Raw genomic sequence first — 20,787 nt, 5'->3', positions numbered from 1 at the left:
TATAATGTACTGCATTGTACCCTACTTTACTCTTCATTAAGATGTCTTTTCATGTTTTTTCAGTACCGAAAGTGAACCTGATTTCAACATCCAGAAAATACGTATTTTAAACGTCCGGAAAATACATATGTTCAACTTTCATTAGGAACCTAAAATTAACCTAACTTCAAAGTCTGGAAAAAAACATATTTTAGACTTATTTTCAATGTTATTTTGCTTGTGACTGTTCTAGTTTCGCAGGGGTATTGGCAAAGACATTTGTCTCACCTAGGGCGGTAGAACGCACAAGACCGCGCGCACACAGACACACACATGACAGAAACTTTGCAGTGGCCACAAAGAGGATGTGAGTCGGACAGTGTGTGGCCGGGGCCAGGATCAGTTGCCATGGCTTCGGTGTAACGGAAATCAGCCTCTGAAATAGCGTGAGCTAGATGCATCAACTGTGTGAAAGAAAATATCAAAATAACCTACCACAGACCAGTTTGATATTTTATCAGAATGTATTAGAAAAGCACCATAGAAACTTTGAAAATTCCAACAATAGACCCAGAACACCAATATCAAGTTAAAAACTGTACATGATTTGATAAAACGGTGAATGAAGCTATATGGGGCGGCAGGGTAGCCTAGTGGTTAGAGCGTTGGGGGGGTCTGGCAGGGGGAGATTTTTGACACAACACCTGTACAATCTTATACTGACAAGATTTTTGACACAACACCTGTACAATCTTATACTGACAAGACAGTTTGTTCGTTCGACATGGTGGGATACTTTTATGTCGGTGAGAAAAGGCGGTGGAAACGTTTTCTGCGCAAATATTGATATAATAACCATCATATCGAAGTAAATTTGGGGGTCATGAAATTATATGTTGTGTGGTTCTCCCACTACGTCTCGGGAAAGCATGCAGTTTATTTGGCTACAGATTAAATAAATTATGAACTTCACAGGGTGGTGAATGTACAAGGTGTTGGCTTGCTTGCTCCTATACAATTAACATCGAGGGTCTTATTGAGATAACGAACGATGATTAGGTTTGACCAATACAAATAATATCGCTCTTATTCATAATAATCTCATAATAGGTAGCCTACCCGCACTGTATCTGCTAGGTGTTGGCTAGAGCGCATGTGCCAAGACCAACTCGGGTACATTTGCTATTCAATGCAACAGTTTTTGTGACTAATTATCAGCAGAGTTGAAAATGCGATAGAAATTGTATTTTTCATTCGGTTCATGGGAATTTAACCGTAAAATATATTTTTACGTGCACTACGTCGTCACGCACAGGATTGTATCCTCATAAAGTCAGTCAAACGTATCTGGTTGGAAAATGCGCATATTATTTTATGCAGATTTTATAATATTTAAATGAAAATCTGTCGAAAATTGGATGCAAACCTAGCTACTGTCAAACCAATCGTAAATACATTTTTACCCACTGCTCAACTTCTTCCCTCTTTTGCTCTTCTCACGTTTCTCTCTCTTTCGAGACACATACCACAACATACAAAGGAGGCTGTCACATATGAATGGCAAATAAATGTTTTTAAAAACCGTTACATTTTCGCTCAAAAGCTGTTAAATAAAATACATAAGATGCAATGGAAATGCCTGGAAAGACAAAAGTGATTTAACAAATGGAAAGAGTCAAACGTTCTCTTTCTTCAACTCATCCTCGACTAGTGCAATCCTTTCTTCTGACCGATGGTCTGGTAGGTGTCTGCAGAATGAGGAGTCAATCCCTGAGATATTTGAGAGAGAGATAGAGAGAGAGCGAGAAAAAATATAATTAAGCAAGGACCTACAATTGAAATTTCACACATCAACTAAGATCACCATCACCAACTCACCGTATAGATGCTCTCCTCTGCATTCTGTGTCAGAGTGAAAGAGAAACACCATTACAAAACACAAACACTGAGGAAAATGACTAAATCACTATTCATGCAACATCTTGAAACAGGATGCGCTTGTGTGTGAGTACAGGTGGTGGCATTTTTTGTTGTTGTAGAAAGTGTGTGAAAAATAAACTATTAGGTTTAATGTTTGTCAGGAAATCCCTCCCTGCCCCCAACCGACTGTAAAGCTGTAGTTGTGTTTGTCTGCGTTGTACAGGACTAGAAAATGGTTTGGAGCATATCTCACATTACATTGATTTGATCCCCGGCCAACTGCAGGGGCTCGTTTTCATGTATCTGGGTGCCATAAGGGCTTGTTTAATGGGGTTTAACAGTGTAGATCATGTTACTGTGGCTTTCTCACCACTGGCTTTGCTGTCCCAGTCACCGGAGCCATCTGTGGGAAATACTGAGTGTTGAAAGATAGAGGTAAGACAGACAGATGAAACTGAATCAACCCCAAGCTGTTCTAGGCATTTGTGCAGATCTGAAACGATTGGATGGGTTGGATAAGTATAAGCAATATGGTGAAAATTTCACCTAACCTTCCAGAGGACAAGGTGGAGCTACTACCATAGTTTATATACCCATAGTCATACTGCAGAGAACATTGTTTTTTAGATCAGTGTTTATACCTATCCATGTCTTTCAGATTTACAGTGCCTTCAGAAGGTATTCATACCGTTGGACTTATTCCACATTTTATTGTTACAGCCTGAATTCAAAATGGAATCAATAGTTTTTTTTCTCTCACCCATCTACTGTACACACAATACCTCGTAATGACAGTGAAACCTTGTTTAGAATTGTTTAGCTAATTTATTGAAAATTAAATACAGAAATCTCATTTACATAAGTATTCACACTCCTTTGCTATGACACTCCAAATGGAGCTCAGGTGTATCCAATTTCCTTTGATCATCCTTGAGGTGTCACTACAACTTGATTGGAGTCCACTTTTGGCCAATTCAATTGTTTGGACATGATTCAGAAAGAAACACTTGTCTACACAAGGTCCCACAGTTGACAGTGCACGTCAGATCAGAAACTATACAATGAAGTCCAATGAACTGTCTGTAGATCTCCACAATATAATTGTGATGAGGCATATACAGTATCTGGGGAAAGGGTATAAAACTATTTCTAGAGTGTAGAAGGCAGCTGTACCTTGATCCTGCAGTATAGCACGGTAAGGATGATACCGTACAGAAACAAGATGGCGTCCAGGATGTAGCAGATCTGAGGCTCAACCAGGGCCGCTGAGGACAGAGGAGAAGGACTGCTATTTACAGGATGGTCCTGGTTTGACCACCAATTTAGTAATTTAGCAGATGCTCTTATTCAGAGTGACTTACAGTGCATGTAACTAAGGTAGGTAAAAACAACCAGACTATCAGTTATGGCAAGTGACCACCTGTAATCGGTCTGTCGCGCAGATCTCAGTCATCTTTCCTTACCTGTTTGGCTGGTACAGTACCTACCTACTCCTATCCACAACATGTCAAAAATGATCTTGGTTAATATCATTCTGTTCTGACAAACAGGCATATCTTCAAATTGAGTGTCTGTTTAAAAGGAAATTGTGATTATTTAATCTTTATCAGTTTGGTGTGTGTGTGTGTGCAAGTGTGAGGTGGGACTAGGGTGATGTGGTAGATTTATCTATCTATGATCTCTTTTGGTTTCCCTACCTCATATCTGTGAACCTCAGAAAACATCTGTCGATTTAAATAGAGAACGCTATGTGCAAGAAAACACCATGGAGAACACTGAAATGTGTACTGTATATGCATGCATATAGGTGCAGTACACCTACACTGATGCTTAGACATAGTGTACGCTTCTGTGTACGTGTGTGTGTGGACCATGCAGATGGTGCTGACATTTCGTCAGTGCATACAGTGCCGTGAAAAAGTAATGCCATCACTTTCTTCAGTATCTAATGTTAGAGGACCAATGTGGCCACTGCTTTGCTTCTGCGGTCCCAGAAAAGGCTCCAAAACAATAAGAATTGAGCCCTATCCCCCTTTTTTTAGTTGTTACACACGGTCCATCACACCAAAGGTTCATCATACCAATTACCACTGACATCGTTTTGCCCTCTATATTGAGAATATCAGAATCACCTACACTACACCAATATACAATATTTTTTTTGCGCCAAATGGAGTTTGGTTCTAATGAAAAATCTATTTCTAAAACCAGGTTAAAACAGTCATGAGCAAAACCATTTACAGACAGGAAAAGCTGATTTACTTCATTCTTTCAGGAAGGAGAAATTATGATGCCCACTTCAACAATTATTGTAAACGTGTCGCTACATGGTTTCTATCAACAAAATAGTTGATTATTCATTATATGACCAAAATAATATTCGACGAGTTCCAAATACCAGTACATCACATTCAAATATTTTCACTGACGGACTTATGTCAGTCTTCAGTAAAAAGATTTGAATGCGATGTATCGGCATTTGTAACTCGAACTACGTTAATTGCTGGACTCCCTGAGATCTGGGCCCGTTTCAACAAAGCATCTCAGCGTAGGAGTGCTGATCTAAGATCCGTTTTGCCTTGTAGATCATAATGAATAAGATTATATGGTCAGGTCCTAGATCAGCACTACTCTGAAATGCTTTGTGGACATGAGCCCTGATCTCAACCATGGGACTCACCATGATACTTTATAATTGACTTGACTTTAAAATATTTCCTCCAGTGGAAGACCAAATTTAGTTTAGTTATACTAATCAAAAAGTTAAACTCATGTTAATCCCACAAATAAATAACACTTTCATAGCACAGGTCAACAACCAAACATCAAGAGGTTTGTACTTAAACTCCAGACTCACCAGCGCTGCCAAAGCTCAACCACAGAGGAAGAGCTGAAAGAACCTGGAATCTGCCTCCCATTGTCACAGCAACAAGGATACAACAGGACACACCACAACAGTAGGCAGCGGCAACAAGCTCTTTTTACCAGACGTCAGACTGCTCAGTCAGTAACCAGCACATCGGTTTAGCAGGGCTGACGAGTCGGTTGGTTAAGTGTGGTGATGACGCAGTGTTACAAAGAAAGCCAGGGTAGAGCAGCAGGGGGAAGTTGTGGTCGAGCTCAGTCCATTTTCTATGATCAGACCACTCCCCTGTCTGTGGGCCTGCACACAGCGTTGGAGGAAGGACAGACTGAAAGACCTATAATGCTTCGGGTTCTGTCGACTTACTCTATCTTTACCACATGTTGGTTGTGCAACATGGTGTTTTGAAAACGGAAATAACATTGAGCTATGACTTCCCTGAAGTTCTTACTGTAAGTTTCTTAACTACAAAAGATACTGAGTGAAATGACACTATTTGACCGATCAGAGATAAAATATTTATTAGGTTTACAGCATTATACGTCAATGATTACGAGTTGGCCCATCTGTCAAAATCCCAGTACAGTGAATGAGAGACAAACAAGGTAGTAAAGACAGCGCTGAGAAATCCTCTTCAGAGTGGAACCATGGGTGTCATCTTTCAACAGTCAGGTGTTAACTTAACGGTCAACTTCGCCAAACACAATGTCCTGGGTGCCTGTCACAAGAAGATTCAATAAAAAAATAAAAAAAATCAACCATACATTGAACAGGAACTACACTGAACAAAAATATAAATGCAACATGTAAAGTGTTGGTTTCATGAGCTGAAATAAAATATCCCAGAAATGTTCCATATGTACAAACCACATCTAACCACGCGAGCCCAGGACAACGTGTTCCAGTTCCCGCCAATATTCAGCAACTTCGCACAACCATTGAAGAGTGAGCCAACATTCCACAGGCCACAATCAACAGCCTGATCAACTCTATGTTAAGGAGATGAGGCAAATTGTGGTCAAACCAGATACTGACTGGTTTTTTGATCCACGCTAATAGCTTCTTTTTTTTTTAAGGTATCTGTGATCAACATGTCTATCTGTATTCCCAGTCATGTGAAATCCATAGATTAGCACCTAACAAATGTATTTAAAATTAACTGACTTCCTTATGAACTGTAACTCCTTTGTAAAACCTTTGAAAATGATGCGTTTATATTTTTGTTCAGTGTACATGAATTGCATTGCTAAGGATTCTGATATCAATGGTTGACTCATAACATAAGGGTCGTGTTCAGCAGGGATAATCTTTTGTGAAACAGAGGTACTAATACAATTAGAACACAGATTTTTGTTAACCGTCACAAAACATTTTGCTACATTGTGTCCTACTGAATATGACCCAGTAGAAACATTTCTTACCAATAATGGCCACTACGTCAGCCAGCATGTGTCCTTTAGCCATCATATCCAGGGCAGCCTGGGGGAAAAAAAACATCAAAACCATCAATCAACTCCAAACCAACCAACTCCAAACCAACTATAAACCGAAAGAAGCATCATACATAGATTTTTTCTTATAAAATCTGTGTTGCGACACGTTTGTGCAATGCACTTTATTTAAAGTGATTTGATACAGAAACCAAAACAGTGTGGGACGGTCACGGTCTGGTGTGTTAATGTCCCAAGAACAAACATGTTACAACACAGACAGAGAGGGGAAGGCAGGGTTGGGTTTGTTTTATTTTACAAACGCTATTATACTGGTTTATAAATGTCCTTAATGAATTATAAGTAGCCTTGAGGAAAAAGCTGTTTTACACATTGAATAATTTATAACTGCATTTAATAATTCAGGGTGTGAATTCTGTCTGTGTTGTGGTAGTATGAGCTCCCCGTACCAAGTGAGCGAATCCTGGAGCTTTGATTTTGCAGCGGTAGGGCCTGCTGGAGCCGTCAGATACCAGATACACACCAAACTCTCCCTGCAAAATAACACAATATTACACATTAATATTCCTACCCAACACATTCACACCAAACTCTCCCTGGAAGAGACAGGAGAGGAGATCACATTACACAACAGCAGCACCTTTAATCTACCTATATAAATCAAATTTTATTTGTCACATACACATGGTTAGCAGATGTTAATGCGAGTGTAGCGAAATGCTTGTGCTTCTAGTTCCGACAATGCAGTAATAGCCAACGAGTAATCTAACCTAACAATCCCACAACTGCTACCTTATTCATCCCTTTACACTTGTGTGTATATGTACATAAAGATATATGAATGAGTGATGGTACAGAACGGCATAGGCAAGATGCAGTAGATGGTATCGAGTACAGTATGTAAACATAAAAGTGGCATAGTTTAAAGTGACTAGTAATACATGTATTACATAAAGATGGCAAGATGCAGTAGATGGTATAGAGTACAGTATATACATATGAGATGAGTAATGTAGGGTATGTAAACATTATATTAAGTGGCATTGTTTAAAGTGGCTAGTGAAACATTTTTTACATCAATTTCCATTATTAAAGTGGCTGGAGTTGAGTCAGTATGTTGGCAGCAGCCACTCAATGTTAGTGGTGGCTGTTTAACAGTCTGATGGCCTTGAGATAGAAGCTGTTTTTCAGTCTCTCGGTCCCTGCTTTGATGCACCTGTACTGACCTCGCCTTCTGGATGATAGCGGAGTGAACAGGCAGTGGCTCTGGTGGTTGTTGTTCTTGATGATCTTTATGGCCTTCCTGTGACATCGGGTGGTGTAGGTGTCCTGGAGGGCAGGTAGTTTGCCCCCGGTGATGCGTTGTGCAGACCTCACTACCCTCTGGAGAGCCTTACGGTTGTGGGTGGAGCAGTTGCCGTACCAGGCGGTGATACAGCCTGACAGGATGCTCTCGATTGTGCATCTGTAAAGGTTTGAGTGCTTTTGGTGACAAGCCAAATTTCTTCAGCCTCCTGAGGTTGAAGAGGGGCTGCTGCGCCTTCTTCACAACGCTGTCTGTGTGGGTGGACTAATTCAGTTTGTCCGTGACATGTACGCAGAGGAACTTAAAACTTACTACCCTCTCCACTACTGTCCCATCGATGTGGATAGGGGGGTGCTCCCTCTGCTGTTTCCCGAAGTCCACGATCATCTCCTTTGTTTTGTTGACGTTGAGTGCAAGGTTATTTTCCTGACACCACACTCTAGGCCGTCTCGTCGTTGTTGGTAATCAAGCCTACCACTGTAGTGTCGTCCGCAAACTTGATGATTGAGTTGGAGGTGTGCATGGCCACGCAGTCGTGGGTGAACAGGGAGTACAGGAGAGGGCTCAGAACGCACCCTTGTGGGGCCCCAGTGTTGAGGATCAGCGGGGTGGAGATGTTTTTACCTACCCTCACCACCTGGGGGCGGCCCGTCAGGAAGTCCAGTACCGAGTTGCACAGGGAGGGGTCGAGACCCAGGGTCTCGAGCTTGATGATGAGTTTGGAGGGTACTATGGTGTTAAATGCTGAGCTGTAGTCGATGAACAGCATTCTCACATAGGTATTCCTCTTGTCCAGATGGGTTAGGGCAGCGTGCAGTGTGGTTGCGATTGCATAGTCTGTGGACCTATTGGGGCGGTAAGCAAATTGGAGTGGGTCTAGGCTGCCAGGTAGGGTGGAGGTGATATGGTCCTTGACTAGTCTTTCAAAGCACTTCATGATGACGGAAGCGAGTGCTACGGGGCAGTAGTCGTTCAGTTACCTTAGCTTTCTTGGGAACAGGAACAATGGTGGCCCTCTTGAAGCATGAGGGGACAGCAGACTGGGATAAGGATTGATTGAATATGTCCATCAACACACCAGCCAGCTGGTCTGCGCATGCTCTGAGGATGCGGCTGGGGATGCCGTCTGCAGCCTTGCGAGGGTTAACACGTTTAAATGTTTTACTCACGTCGGCTGCAGTGAAGGAGAGTCCGCAGATTTTGGTAGTGGGCCATGTCAGTGGCACTGTATTGTCCTCAAAGCGAGCAAAGAAGTTATTTAGTCTGTCTGGGAGCAAGGCATCCTGGTTCGCAACGGGGCTGGTGTTCTTTTTGTAATCCGTGATTGACTGTAGACCTTGCCACATACCTCGTGTCTGAGCCGTTGAATTGCGACTCTACTTTGTCTCTATACTGACGCTTAGCTTGTTTGACTTGCGGAGGGAAAAGCTACACTGTTTGTATTCAGTCATGTTTCCGGTCACCTTGCCCTGGTTAAAAGCAGTGGTTCGCGCTTTCAGTTTCGTGCGAATGCTGCCATCAATCCACGGTTTCTGGTTTGGGAATGTTTTAATAGTTGCTATGGGTACGACATCGCCAATGCACTTTCTAATGAACTCGCTCACAGAATCAGCGTATTCGTCAATGTTGTTGGACGCAATGCGAAACATATCCCAATCCACGTGATCGAAGCAGTCTTGAAGCGTGGAATCAGATTGGTCGGACAAGCGTTGAACAGACCTGAGCACGGGGGCTTCCTGTTTTAGTTTCTGTCTGTAGGCTGGAAGCAACAAAATGGAGTCGTGGTCAGCTTTTCCGAAAGGAGGGCGGGGGAGGGCCTTATATGCGTCGTGGAAGTTAGAATAACAATGATCCAGGGTTTTACCAGCCCTGGTAGCACAATCGATATGCTGATAGAATTTAGAGTCTTGTTTTCAGATTAGCCTTGTTAAAATCCCCAGCTACAATGAATGCAGCCTCAGGATATGTGGTTTCCAGTTTGCATAGAGTCAAATAAAGTTTGTTCAGGGCCATCGATGCGATTACAGATTCAAATTAACCAGCTAGCTAAATCTGGCACATTTACAGAATATCGCTGTCTGTCAAATCAATGTGATAAATGTTTTGGAATTGTGTTATATCTAAAGGCCTCCTATGACCTACAAAATAGATCAGTTGGAGGAGAATCTCACCATTACAAGCAGTAAATTGCACATATAGAATATCCTCAAAGTATTTGAGGTTCAATTAAAAAAAACAGAGGCTCAAAGCCCTTCTATCCATGTAGGTCTGAGGAAAGGGGAGGGCTTACCTTGGGTGCTTCTACAGCTGTGTATGTGGATCCGGGGGGCACCTGGTAACCCTCTGTGTACAGCTTAAAGTGATGGATCAGAGACTCCATGGACATCTAACATGGGAACATTAACCACCATTACAACTGATGTTTATGCTTATTTAGACTCGATGTGAAACACTCCACCGTAACAAGGGCTTGTGTTTAACTACAGGGTAAGGCAGAAAAAAATAGAGGATGATCTAAATGCCCTGAATCAGTGTTTCTCCATCCTGGTCCCGAGCACCTAAAAAAGGTGCACTCGGACACCTGATTCAACTAATTAACTCATCAAGCCGTTTGATTAGTTGAATCCGGTGCGTTTTTCGCGCTAGGGCTAAAAAACGTGCACCCCGCTGTCCTCAATGATCTCAAATAAAAATAAAAACATTCAGTCATTCTCTCACCTTCATCTCAGATCTCTTGGGCGGGGCCACCTTGGCGTCGTCCACTTTGATCTCTCCCGCTGGCATCTTGTTGAGGGCCTCGATCATGATCCTGAGACTCTGCCTCATCTCCTCCACCCTGCACAGGTACCTGACCAACACCAAGGACAAAGAGGAGAGGAAGGAGGGAGGGGAAACAAGATGTAAACATGGGGGGGGGGTTTAACCGCTGCCCTCCAGGGGCATGTGGTCCGTGTGTGGCAGCACTACCACTAGACCAGCCGCCAACAACTCAAACAGGATTCAATCAAAAACAATCAATAACAAATATGAAGGTAAAACTCATCTACACAAACGCAATACTAAGTAAAAAAGAGAGAGAGAGGCAGACAGAGAGGACAGAAGGCGTCCTTCTCACCTGTCGTAGCAGTCTCCCTTGCTGCCGATGGGGACGTCAAACTCCACCTCGTCATACTTGTCGTAGGGCTGAGACTTCCTCAGGTCCCACTTGATGCCTGAACCCCTCAGCATCACACCACTGACAGACAAGCAGAGGGGGTGATTTACATCTTTCATTAGCTTCACAACAGTTTGAGAGAGAGAGTGTGTGAGTGAGTGCGTCTCACCTGAAGCCATAGTTGAGTGCGTCCTCTGCAGACACAACCCCGATGTCCACGGTGCGGTTCTTCCAGATACGGTTGTTGGTCAACATCTCCTCCACCTCGTCTATTCTGATGGAGAAGTTCTTGCACCACTCATAGATATCATCCATTAGTCCCAGTGGCATGTCCTGGGACAAGCAGATAACAATCTTTATAGCGACCATTCCATCGCATACATAGCTGTAGGGTGAAGTTGCCCCTAGACACTGATCTTGGGTCAGTTTAGCGATCCCCCCCTTATAATGGTGAAGGTTAGGATTGGGGAGAGGATGCTGATCCTAGATCTGAACCTAGGGGAAACGCTACCCAGGAGAAACCCCATAAGACTTAGTTCCCAGGCAGCCCTCACCTGGTGTACTCCACCAGGTCTGACGTAGGCTGCATGCATCCTGGCCCCTGAGACACGCTCATAGAACTCAAACATCTAGGAGAAGGATAGAGACACGACAACACACCATGAAAAGGTCCAGTGCTATCAACAACAAAAAAAACATGGTTTTCCAGTGTTTTACATATATTTACACACAGAGGTTGGAATAATACTGGGAAATTGTGAAAATTATGATAATACACTTTTAGTGTAAGAGACGATTGAAAAGACTGCCTGAAATTTCGTCCTGTTTGGGCGAGATGGAGTTTTGGCCTGCCTGGTGACATTAAATTAGTTAATACACCAATAAGAAAAAGGACTTGCTACTTCAGCAAAAGCAAAAATTGCTACTTCAGCAAAAGGAAGGAAGATCAGGACCCTGATTCTAGATCATCACTCCTACTCTGTTAAGCTTGATACGGCCCCAGATCCTAAATTCTGTTTCCATTCTCACCTTCTCTCTCTCCTCGAACATCCAGAAGAAGGGGGTCATGGCTCCGATGTCCAGGGCGTGGGTGGTGATGGCCATGATGTGGTTCAGGATGCGAGTCAGCTCTCCGAAAAGAACTGCAAAACAACAGAAGTAGACCCTGAAAAGTCATACTTACTTACTTAACCACTGTTGCCCATCTTCTGCCTGTGTGGAGATTGTGTAACAGGCCCCAGTTCCTCTGTACAGTTGAAGTCAGAAGTTTATATATACACCTTGGCCAAATACATTTATACTCAGTATTTCACAATTCCTGAAATTTAATCAGAGTAAAAATGTTCTGTCTTAGGTCAGTTAGGATCACCACTTCAATTTAAGAATGTGAAATGCCAGAATAATAGAGAGAATGATTTCAGCTTTTATTTCTTTCATCACATTCCCAGTGGGTCAGAAGTATACATACACTCAATTAATATTTGGTAGCATTGTCTTTAAATTGTTGAACTTGGGTCAAACGTTTCAGGTATCCTTCCACAATAAGTTGGGTGAATTTTGGCCCATTCCTCCTGACAGAACCGATGTAACTGAGTCAGGTTTGTAGGCCTCCTCGCTTGCACACGCCTTTTCAGTTCTGCCCACAATTTTTTTATAGAATTGAGGTCAGGGCTTTGTGATGGCGACTCCAATACCTTGACTTTGTTGTCCTTAAGCCATTTTGCCACAACTTTGGAAGTATGCTTTGGGTCATTGTCCCCATATGGAAGACCCATTTGCGACCAAGCTTTAACTTCCTGACTGATATATTGAAGTAACATCAAGACATCCACAACTTTCCTTCCTCATGGTGCCATCTATTTTGTGAAGTGTACCATTCCCTCCTGCAGCAAAGCACCCCCACAACATGATGCTGCCACCCCCGTGCTTCACGGTTGGGATGGTGTTCTTCAGCTTGCAAACCTCCCCCTTTTTCTTCCAAACATAATGATGGTCATTATGGCCAAACGGTTCTATTTTTGTTTCATCAGACCAGAGGACATTTCTCCAAAAAGTACAATCTTTGTCCCCATGTGCAGCTGCAAACCGCAGTCTGGCTTTTTTTTACAGCGGTTTTGGAGCAGTGGCTTCTTCCTTGCTAAGCAGCCTTTCAGATTATGTCAATATAGGACTCGTTTTACTGTGGCTATAGATACTTTTGTACCCGTTTCCTCAAGCATCTTCACAAGGTCCTTTGCTGTTGTTCTGGGATTGATTTGCACTTTTCGCACCAAAGTACGTTAATCTCTAGGAGACAGAATGCGTCTCCTTCCTGGGCGGTATTCCTGGGCGTACTATTGTTTGTACAGATTGACGTGGTACCTTCAGGTGTTTGGAAATTGCTCTCAAGGATGAACCAGACTTGTGGAGGTCTACAACTTTTTTTTTCTGAGGTCTTGGCTGATTTGTTTTGATTTTCCCATGTCAAGCAAAGAGGCACTGAGTTTGAAGGTAGGCCTTGAAATACATCCCTAGGTACACCTCCAATTGACTCAAATAATGTCAATTAGCCTATCAGAAGCTTCCAAAGCCATGGCATCATTTTCTGGAATTTTCCAAGCTGTTTAAAGGCACAGTCAACTTAGTGTATGTAAACTTCTGACCCACTGGAATTGTGATAGTGAATTATAAGTGAAATAATCTGTCTGTAAACAATTGTTGGAAAATGTCTTGTGTCATGCACAAAGTAGATGTCCTAACAGACTTGCCAAAACTATAGTTTGTTAACAAGAAATTTGTAGAGTGGCTGAAAAACGAGTTTTAATGACCCAACTTCCAACTGTATATCCATGTTGACTGTTGAACTCCATGTAGCTAACTACTGCCCCCTAGTGACCTTGTATGAAAGGGTAAATGGGGCCAGATGACCTAAGAAGGTTATGATTCTCATGCTTGTTACTGTTGTGCTGGTAAAGGAGAGAGGTGCACCACCGTAATCTCAAATTTCACTTGTTAACCCAAACTGTACCTTTATCTCTGAACCGACAATTCGTGGGGAAAAAAGCTCATGCAAGTTGGTTTGCTCATCAGTTTGAGGTATTGGTTAGTTCGTCCTTTCTGGCAAGGTTGTCTAGTAGCACCTAGTCTTACCTCTGATCCACTGTGCGCGGGGTGGGGCCTGGATGTTGAGCAGCTTCTCCACGGCCAGAGAGTAGGCCTGCTCGTTACACATCATGGACACGTAGTCCAACCTGTCAAAGTAAGGCAGCGCCTATAGCAAAACACGGGAAGACTGGTCAATGCATTTCATCAAACAAAAACATGCCCGTTGTAGAAGAGCCTAAACACCAGCTTGTACATTAGCATCTTAGTCAGGACACTTATGCTAGTAACTTTCAGGCAATTTGCTATCCTAGCTGACGGCTGAACTATTCTGCCAGGATTTTTGTCTTCTTACACACCTTACTGTCTCTAGGTGTGCTACGTACCTGTAGGTAGGTCTTGTACTCAATGAGTTTTTCTGTGCCGCGGTGCAGCAGGCCCACGTGGGGATCACACTTCTTCACTGACTCCCCGCTGAGCTCCAGCACCAGACGCAGCACGCCATGGGCTGCGGGGTGCTGGGGCCCAAAGTTAATGGTCAGGTTAGACACCTCCTTCTCCATAGGAGCATCCTTATCTGAGAGAGGGATTGAGAGGAGATTTGGCAGTTTAAGTTTATAAGAAAAGCTACTTTCTTGTTTAAAGTAAAACCAACGCATTTCGTCTCTCAGGGTTCAACATAGAAAAAAGAAAGAGGTTGGACAGGCTAGTTGGTTCGGAATTCATGCATAAGTGTTTAGATAAAGCTGAATGTAGAATGGATATGATAAAGTCACAGAGTATGATGTGGAATGAATCTAAATCTATAATAAAGTCAAAATCACAGAATGAGTTTAGAAACCACTGACAACCACGTTGTGACCAATCAGGTTTGATGGAGTAGCATGCAATAAAATGCAACTCCCACATATGGAACTAACAGATTTCAATCATTATACACAACTTTGGACTTGGGCCTAAATAACAACTAGGGATTTGACCTTTGAGTACTCGAATGAAAAAAAGCTATTTTTAGAACAAGGGCGGCAGTGGGAAAAAAATGTGCGCATTCATCTACATGCCAACAGTGAGAAAAAGTGCCTAATTTATCATAACCATTACAGATAACACATCCTAATTGCTAAGTTGCCTCATATATTCAGTCAATAAAAAAACAAGTGCCATTTAAGATACATTTGTTGAAACTGTAAAATCAACTGGTTATATTTTATCGTGGAACACAAAAGGGAAGTAAGCTGACTGTGGCGCTTGCTTGTAGAAGCCTATGGCTGTGCAATGGCATAGCCTTGTTTGTTCATTTTGCAGAAAAGACACCCTTATTTCCAGAGCCCTTATCACAGTCAAGACTCCTATTTTATAGTAAAAAAACATGATGTAATATAACAGAATAAAATTTGAGTACTCAATTACTCATGCACATCATTAATAACTAGTAGGCCTATAGATGAAGACAGTACACAACAGTGGGGCGTACCATTCCATGGTGGGGGGACCCATTTCTCAGTGATGGCGCTGGGGTACATCACCGCCCCAGCATAGTGCTCCGTCCACTCCACATCTGGCTGCCACTGTTTCTGCCTGGAAAGAGAGAATAACAAGCAACCATGATGCATCAATGGTACTATGGCAGTGTGTGTATGTTGTTGACCAAGTGTTTAAACCAGGTGGTTTCAAACCGCTCCTCTGGGACCCCAGCTGTTCCATGTCTTTGAACTAATCCTCAAGCGCCCTGGACTACCTGAATCAGGTGAGCTAGTTCAGGACTACAACAACATTGTGAAACGGAGGTTTGAAAACCACTGGTTTGACCTACACAGTTTTGTGAGGTAAACTAATGCTTTCTCAGAGCAATAACAAAAAATGCATGATCCCTGGCCATGACCCCACTCTGAGGGTGTCTCAGGGGGAGTGGGATATGCAAAAACAAACAAAATAACATTTCACACCACACACAGTTATACATGTGTGAAACAGGACAAACATAAGCACCCCTTATTTGACAACATGTGCCAAGTAAACTCCTAATATAAGTAGACTAGAGTCCAGGGTAGGGCATTAATCTGCTCTAGGTCATCCAAGACAGACTGATGATTTGGTCACTAATCCCATTTCACACAAGTAAAACGGTAGGATTAAACAGAGATTCACCAAATGAAATGTTTTTGTGTATAAAGCAGGCCTCAATATCAAGCATTATCTAACTGTTGGTAATGGTCCATAGCGACTTGTCAAGGCACAAATGGATCGGGTAGGCTGAACTGTTCCAAGTTACTGTCTAACACGTTATGTTTGACCCTGAAGTGGTTCATATGAATGTGTGAGAGGTGTACAACCGGTGTTGTTGACCTGAATACAGTAAATGGCATCAGGTTGTGTAAACACTCATAACACGTTATGTAAAACGTGTTGTTATTGAGCCTAGTTAACTACAATAAGGTAGCTAGCTAGCCTGGATTCCAGACCTATTTTGTGCTAACATTCCACTCATTGTACACGTTTTTTCAGACAAAAGTAAGAAACATGCATTTGAATTGCAAGAAATTGCTAGGTAAAGTTAACGTCACTCTGCTTTTTCGCAAGATGACACGCTGGCCATGAATCGGATGTGCTGCAGTGCTGTCAAAATCCACCTGATTCGATTCAAGTAACCTAGTTACTAACGTTAGCAAGGTTGCCAACTAACAGCTGTTTAATGTTACAGCAATTATACAACAGTTCCTTCTGACATAACATAAGCGTGATGTGTGTCGTGTCAGGTATGTGAACGACAAGCCTGTGTTGTAAATGAGCAGTGTTGTAGATGAGCAGTGCCTTTTGTTAGCTAGCTAATGCTAGCTGTTATGTGACCGTTTTTGATCCCTAAACGACCTACTTGGACATTATTGATCGGTTAAACTATAATTGCGCCTATCGAACCATGATAATCTCACCTGTTTTGCAGGACAGTGCAAGCAGGGCTGACCAAATTACTATTTATAATCAATTTGGTTGAAGGACGTCCAAGTTTGCTAAGCGACCTCAACATTGTCCCCGCCATCTTGGCAGTCAAAGTTGCTCTGCACCCGGTGACGTAATGTCTTCTTCTTTGGGGTTTAGGGCGAACTACATGCTAAAAAGTGTATTATCGCCACCAACTGGACGGGGGTGAAAAAATTCATAAAAGAAAAGTAAATTCCACTGGGAAGAGAACATTTACATTAATCCACAAAAACTACAAAATAATGTAAAATAAATAATATATATATATATTCCAGCTCCTTCAGTCATTCGAAATCTAAAAAACCCGCTCAGGTTGAGGCCTGAAAGGGTGCGACCGCACGAACAAGTACTCCATGTAGCTCCTCAGACGTTAGCTGTCTTTTAATCCCAGAAATAGTTCAACTGCAGAAACAATGATATCAACCTTTCAATGTGCACAGTGTCATTTACCACCATTGCTATGAAAGCAACAGTCCACTTTCTTCACCTGAAGAATTTCTGGGTCCTGTTGATACGCAGGCTGCGGTGTATGTTGCAGTGTAATTCTACCAGTATTTACTACCATCTGACGTTCAGACCATTTTAACTGCCTCTGCATAGGAGACAGACTGTGCTGCTGGTGACCTCCATTTTTATCACCCTGATCAGGCATTCCAAGGCCTCGTGTTCTCCACCGCAGTGACAACACTTTGCTCCTTGACCTTGGCCACTCTCTTCTGTTAAAATGTTTTATTTTTTGGGGTTTGGGAAGCAAAGTTGACAGAATAATGGTACTGCCACCTATAACACGGAAGTATAATGGAAGTTGAGTTGGTGCTATATGGAAAAATTGTGTGACTTGCTGTTCAAAAGTATTTGTACGGTAGTGGAAGAAGTAACAATTGTTAGTGTTAAATGTAGGCTAGTGCATTGTAGAAGTAGTGATTGTCTTTGTAGTAGTGGGATAGTAGCCTATATAGTAACAGTAAAAATGCTACTGAAATGCTAGTAGAAGTGGTAGTGGAAATACCCGTGACTGTTGCCCAGTAATAGTGTGCTTTTTCACACTTATATAATATAGTTATTTGGCTTGCTCCTCCAGCATTGCTGCAGTCTATAACCGAAGCCTAACGGGAGTTGACTTGGGAGTGTGGTTTGATGTGTGTGTGTGTCCTTGCCACCACCAAGACACACCCATCTGTCAGAACCTTGCCCACAGCCATTTCCCCCCAGGCAATCATAACAATTCCTGCAGATTGAGTTCAATAACTACAGGCAGATTTATGGTGAGATGCCAGAGGAAGCTTTGAATAGGTCAGTAGCCTACAGAGTAATATGAGAATGCAAGTGCTGAATTTATGTAGATATTTTAAAATGTAGGTCCATGTAAAATAAAACCCTTCACATAAAAGCATAGAATCAGTGTTCTGCTAATATAACAATGTGCACCTTTCACTGTCGTTCCCAGCCGATACAGATACTGTGCCTATCGGCATTTTGTCTGGTGGTAATGGACCTACATTGGCAAACATGTCAGAGGGGTCATACCTTCCTGTGTGGTGTCCCGTATACAATAGGAGTTCCTTGATCTTGGTGCAGAACACACAGGGCTTCTCCCTCCCCATATTGTCTGATACCATTCAATAATAAAAATACAATACAAGTAAATGTTGTGTCTAGTAAAATGTTAATGCCAGGTCTCTCTCCATTCAGAGACATCAGCAACAAGCATGTCTGTCAGTCTGGACTTCATCACATCATCTTGCAAGTCTCCATCTGCTGTCTCCATACACGTTTCCACATCACCAAGTTTAATAACAAAAGAGACACTAGTAGCACAAATAGAATGCTTAGGGTAAGTTTTTTAGGGATTTTTGTACACAGGGAAAGAAGGGGGAATTAATCAGTCACCACAGCCCACAATTCGTTCTCTTTGTCCGTTCCTTTTCCCAGGGGTAGTCTTCACACTCAGGTCCTCAGCCAATCCGGTACACAAGGGGGTTAGTCCAACAGTCCAGGTCACAACATGTAACCTCATAGATAGTGTGCTCTCTTCTCCCACTCTTCATATCACACTTGGTTCTCTCCTACTCTGCCCTGTTGTGCAGGCTGCTTCCCCCTTTTATCCTCAAACCCTCCCTGGCTTAACGAGTTCCAGTCTTGCCTCGTTGGGGCAGGAAGTCCATATAAGGGCCGGGGGTGGAGCCAACAGACTGACAGATATCTCCCCTCAATCACCACTTCCCCTCACCTCTCCCCGCCAGCTGTCACAACACATAGTCACTGTTATTAGCAATGGCAGTTAGAATAGGTGATATCTGATACATAAACTGATATTATGTTGAAATTTGAACAGGTCAGACTAAATCTACCTAATTCTGATCTCCCCGTCAATGACCGTTGGTGAGAAGGCAAGAGGTCAGGCTGGAGGTAAGGTCTTTGCCAGAGCCTCATTGATGGGCATAGCAGCGTAAATCAGCTCCTGGCCCCTCATCAAAGACACTGGTCGGTCGGTCACACACACACACACGTTATGCCCTGGACATTATATGCATCTAAGAAGTAGAAAATAAGCAACAAATAATGTCAGGTTACATCAATTATTTCTCACAATTGGGTTATCAAATATATCAAAGTAATGAAGTGGGTTACCTTCTGTATTTACACAACTGATGAGCCTGTGAAAGCTGTTGCCGCTGACAGGCTAAGGTTGCTGGTCGGATATTTGCCCACATGTGACTGACAGTTCCATTCATATGAATGCTCACAGTGAGGGCATGTCTGCATGATGCTGATGAGGGCCCCCTTGCTGGTCTTCTCTAGCTGCATGTTCGGCTGGAAACTGGGCATCTCTAAAACAACTGCAGCAGGCAATCTTATGAGGTGGTGTTTACAGGTAGTGTCCTTTTCATAGGAGTCGAGGTACCTCTGGTAACAACGGAAGAGATGTCACAAGGGTAGTTCCCACTGGGCAAAAACTGGTTGAATCAACATGGTTTCAACATAATTTGTCAATGTATTTTGACGTAGAATCTATTTTTAAAATACATTGGATTTGCAAAATCGTGAGAGAGAACTGTTGGTTTGAGGGTGACATTTCAACCACAGGATTATGTCATCTCGGTAACCAATTTTCTACATAAACTAACCTTGTTAGTGTTAGTGTTGTTTTTTGTACCTTTGAAACAATGTCAGATCTTCAATGTTATAGCCACTATCAGAAAAAAAAACAGTAGGTTGAGAATGTATCTATCTACAGCTTTCCTTTGGTCTACCATCCAGGGTTATAACTGAACCAGGCCTGCTTCTCTTAGATATTTGTCAATGTGCTATCGTGAGAATTATTAGAGAATCCTCCTCTTAAAAATGAAATAGATTCACTGTTGCTATCGAAGTCATATCAAAGAGCAAGTTTAACAGAGCAAATGAAATGTAACCATACTTTATGAATCTTATATAAATCAATGAGACTATTTAGGCCTATATATCAAATCAAATTTCAAATCAAATTTATTTATATAGCCCTTCGTACATCAGCTGATATCTCAAAGTGCTGTACAGAAACCCAGCCTAAAACCCCAAACAGCAAGCAATGCAGGTGTAGAAGCACGGTGGCTAGGAAAAACTCCCTAGAAAGGCCAAAACCTAGGAAGAAACCTAGAGAGGAACCAGGCTATGTGGGGTGGCCAGTCCTCTTCTGGCTGTGCCGGGTGGAGATTATAACAGAACATGGCCAAGATGTTCAAATGTTCATAAATGACCAGCATGGTCAAATAATAATAAGGCAGTTAAAACTGGAGTTGAAACTGGAGCAGCAGCACGGTCAGGTGGACTGGGGACAGCAAGGAGTCATCATGTCAGGTAGTCCTGGGGCATGGTCCTAGGGCTCAGATCAGTTGAAACTGGAGCAGCAGCACGGCCAGGTGGACTGGGGACAGCAAGGAGTCATCATGTCACGTAGTCCTGGGGCATGGTCCTAGGGCTCAGGTCCTCCGAGAGAGAGAAAGAAAGAGAGAAGGAGAGAATTAGAGAACGCAGGACACAGGACACCGAATAGGACAGGAGAAGTACTCCA

General features: G+C 42.6%; 2 protein-coding genes across 3 annotated transcripts; both read right to left on the bottom strand.

Moving 5' to 3' along the window:
* Nucleotides 1-491: 491 nt before the first annotated feature.
* Nucleotides 492-5,129, bottom strand: LOC139378954 (high affinity immunoglobulin epsilon receptor subunit gamma-like). 2 transcript variants are annotated; one of them, XM_071121592.1, is made up of 5 exons: nucleotides 4,757-5,129; nucleotides 3,073-3,164; nucleotides 2,270-2,314; nucleotides 1,858-1,881; nucleotides 492-1,749 (listed from the first exon to the last, which is right to left on the bottom strand). In XM_071121592.1, exons 1-5 carry the CDS (start codon nucleotides 4,815-4,817, stop codon nucleotides 1,687-1,689), a joined length of 285 nt encoding a protein of 94 aa, XP_070977693.1. In that variant the 5' UTR covers nucleotides 4,818-5,129; the 3' UTR covers nucleotides 492-1,686. The 2 variants fall into 2 exon arrangements, with proteins under 2 accessions (XP_070977693.1, XP_070977694.1); XM_071121593.1 differs by having other exon boundaries at nucleotides 2,270-2,302; nucleotides 4,757-4,985.
* Nucleotides 5,130-5,257: 128 nt separating this feature from the next.
* Nucleotides 5,258-16,847, bottom strand: LOC139378953 (NADH:ubiquinone oxidoreductase core subunit S2). Its single transcript, XM_071121591.1, has 13 exons — nucleotides 16,685-16,847; nucleotides 15,229-15,332; nucleotides 14,141-14,331; nucleotides 13,803-13,923; nucleotides 11,703-11,815; nucleotides 11,228-11,302; nucleotides 10,843-11,006; nucleotides 10,635-10,754; nucleotides 10,238-10,367; nucleotides 9,810-9,905; nucleotides 6,663-6,746; nucleotides 6,184-6,241; nucleotides 5,258-5,480 (listed from the first exon to the last, which is right to left on the bottom strand). The coding sequence occupies exons 1-13, from the start codon at nucleotides 16,789-16,791 to the stop codon at nucleotides 5,443-5,445; spliced, it is 1,401 nt and encodes a 466-aa protein (XP_070977692.1). The 5' UTR covers nucleotides 16,792-16,847; the 3' UTR covers nucleotides 5,258-5,442.
* Nucleotides 16,848-20,787: the final 3,940 nt, after the last annotated feature.

Source organism: Oncorhynchus clarkii, chromosome 21 (genome assembly GCF_045791955.1).
Source record: "Oncorhynchus clarkii lewisi isolate Uvic-CL-2024 chromosome 21, UVic_Ocla_1.0, whole genome shotgun sequence".
Classification (NCBI taxonomy): domain Eukaryota; kingdom Metazoa; phylum Chordata; class Actinopteri; order Salmoniformes; family Salmonidae; genus Oncorhynchus; species Oncorhynchus clarkii.
The sequence above is the reverse complement of the archived record's forward strand: the minus strand, read 5'-3'. Positions and strand labels throughout refer to the sequence as shown.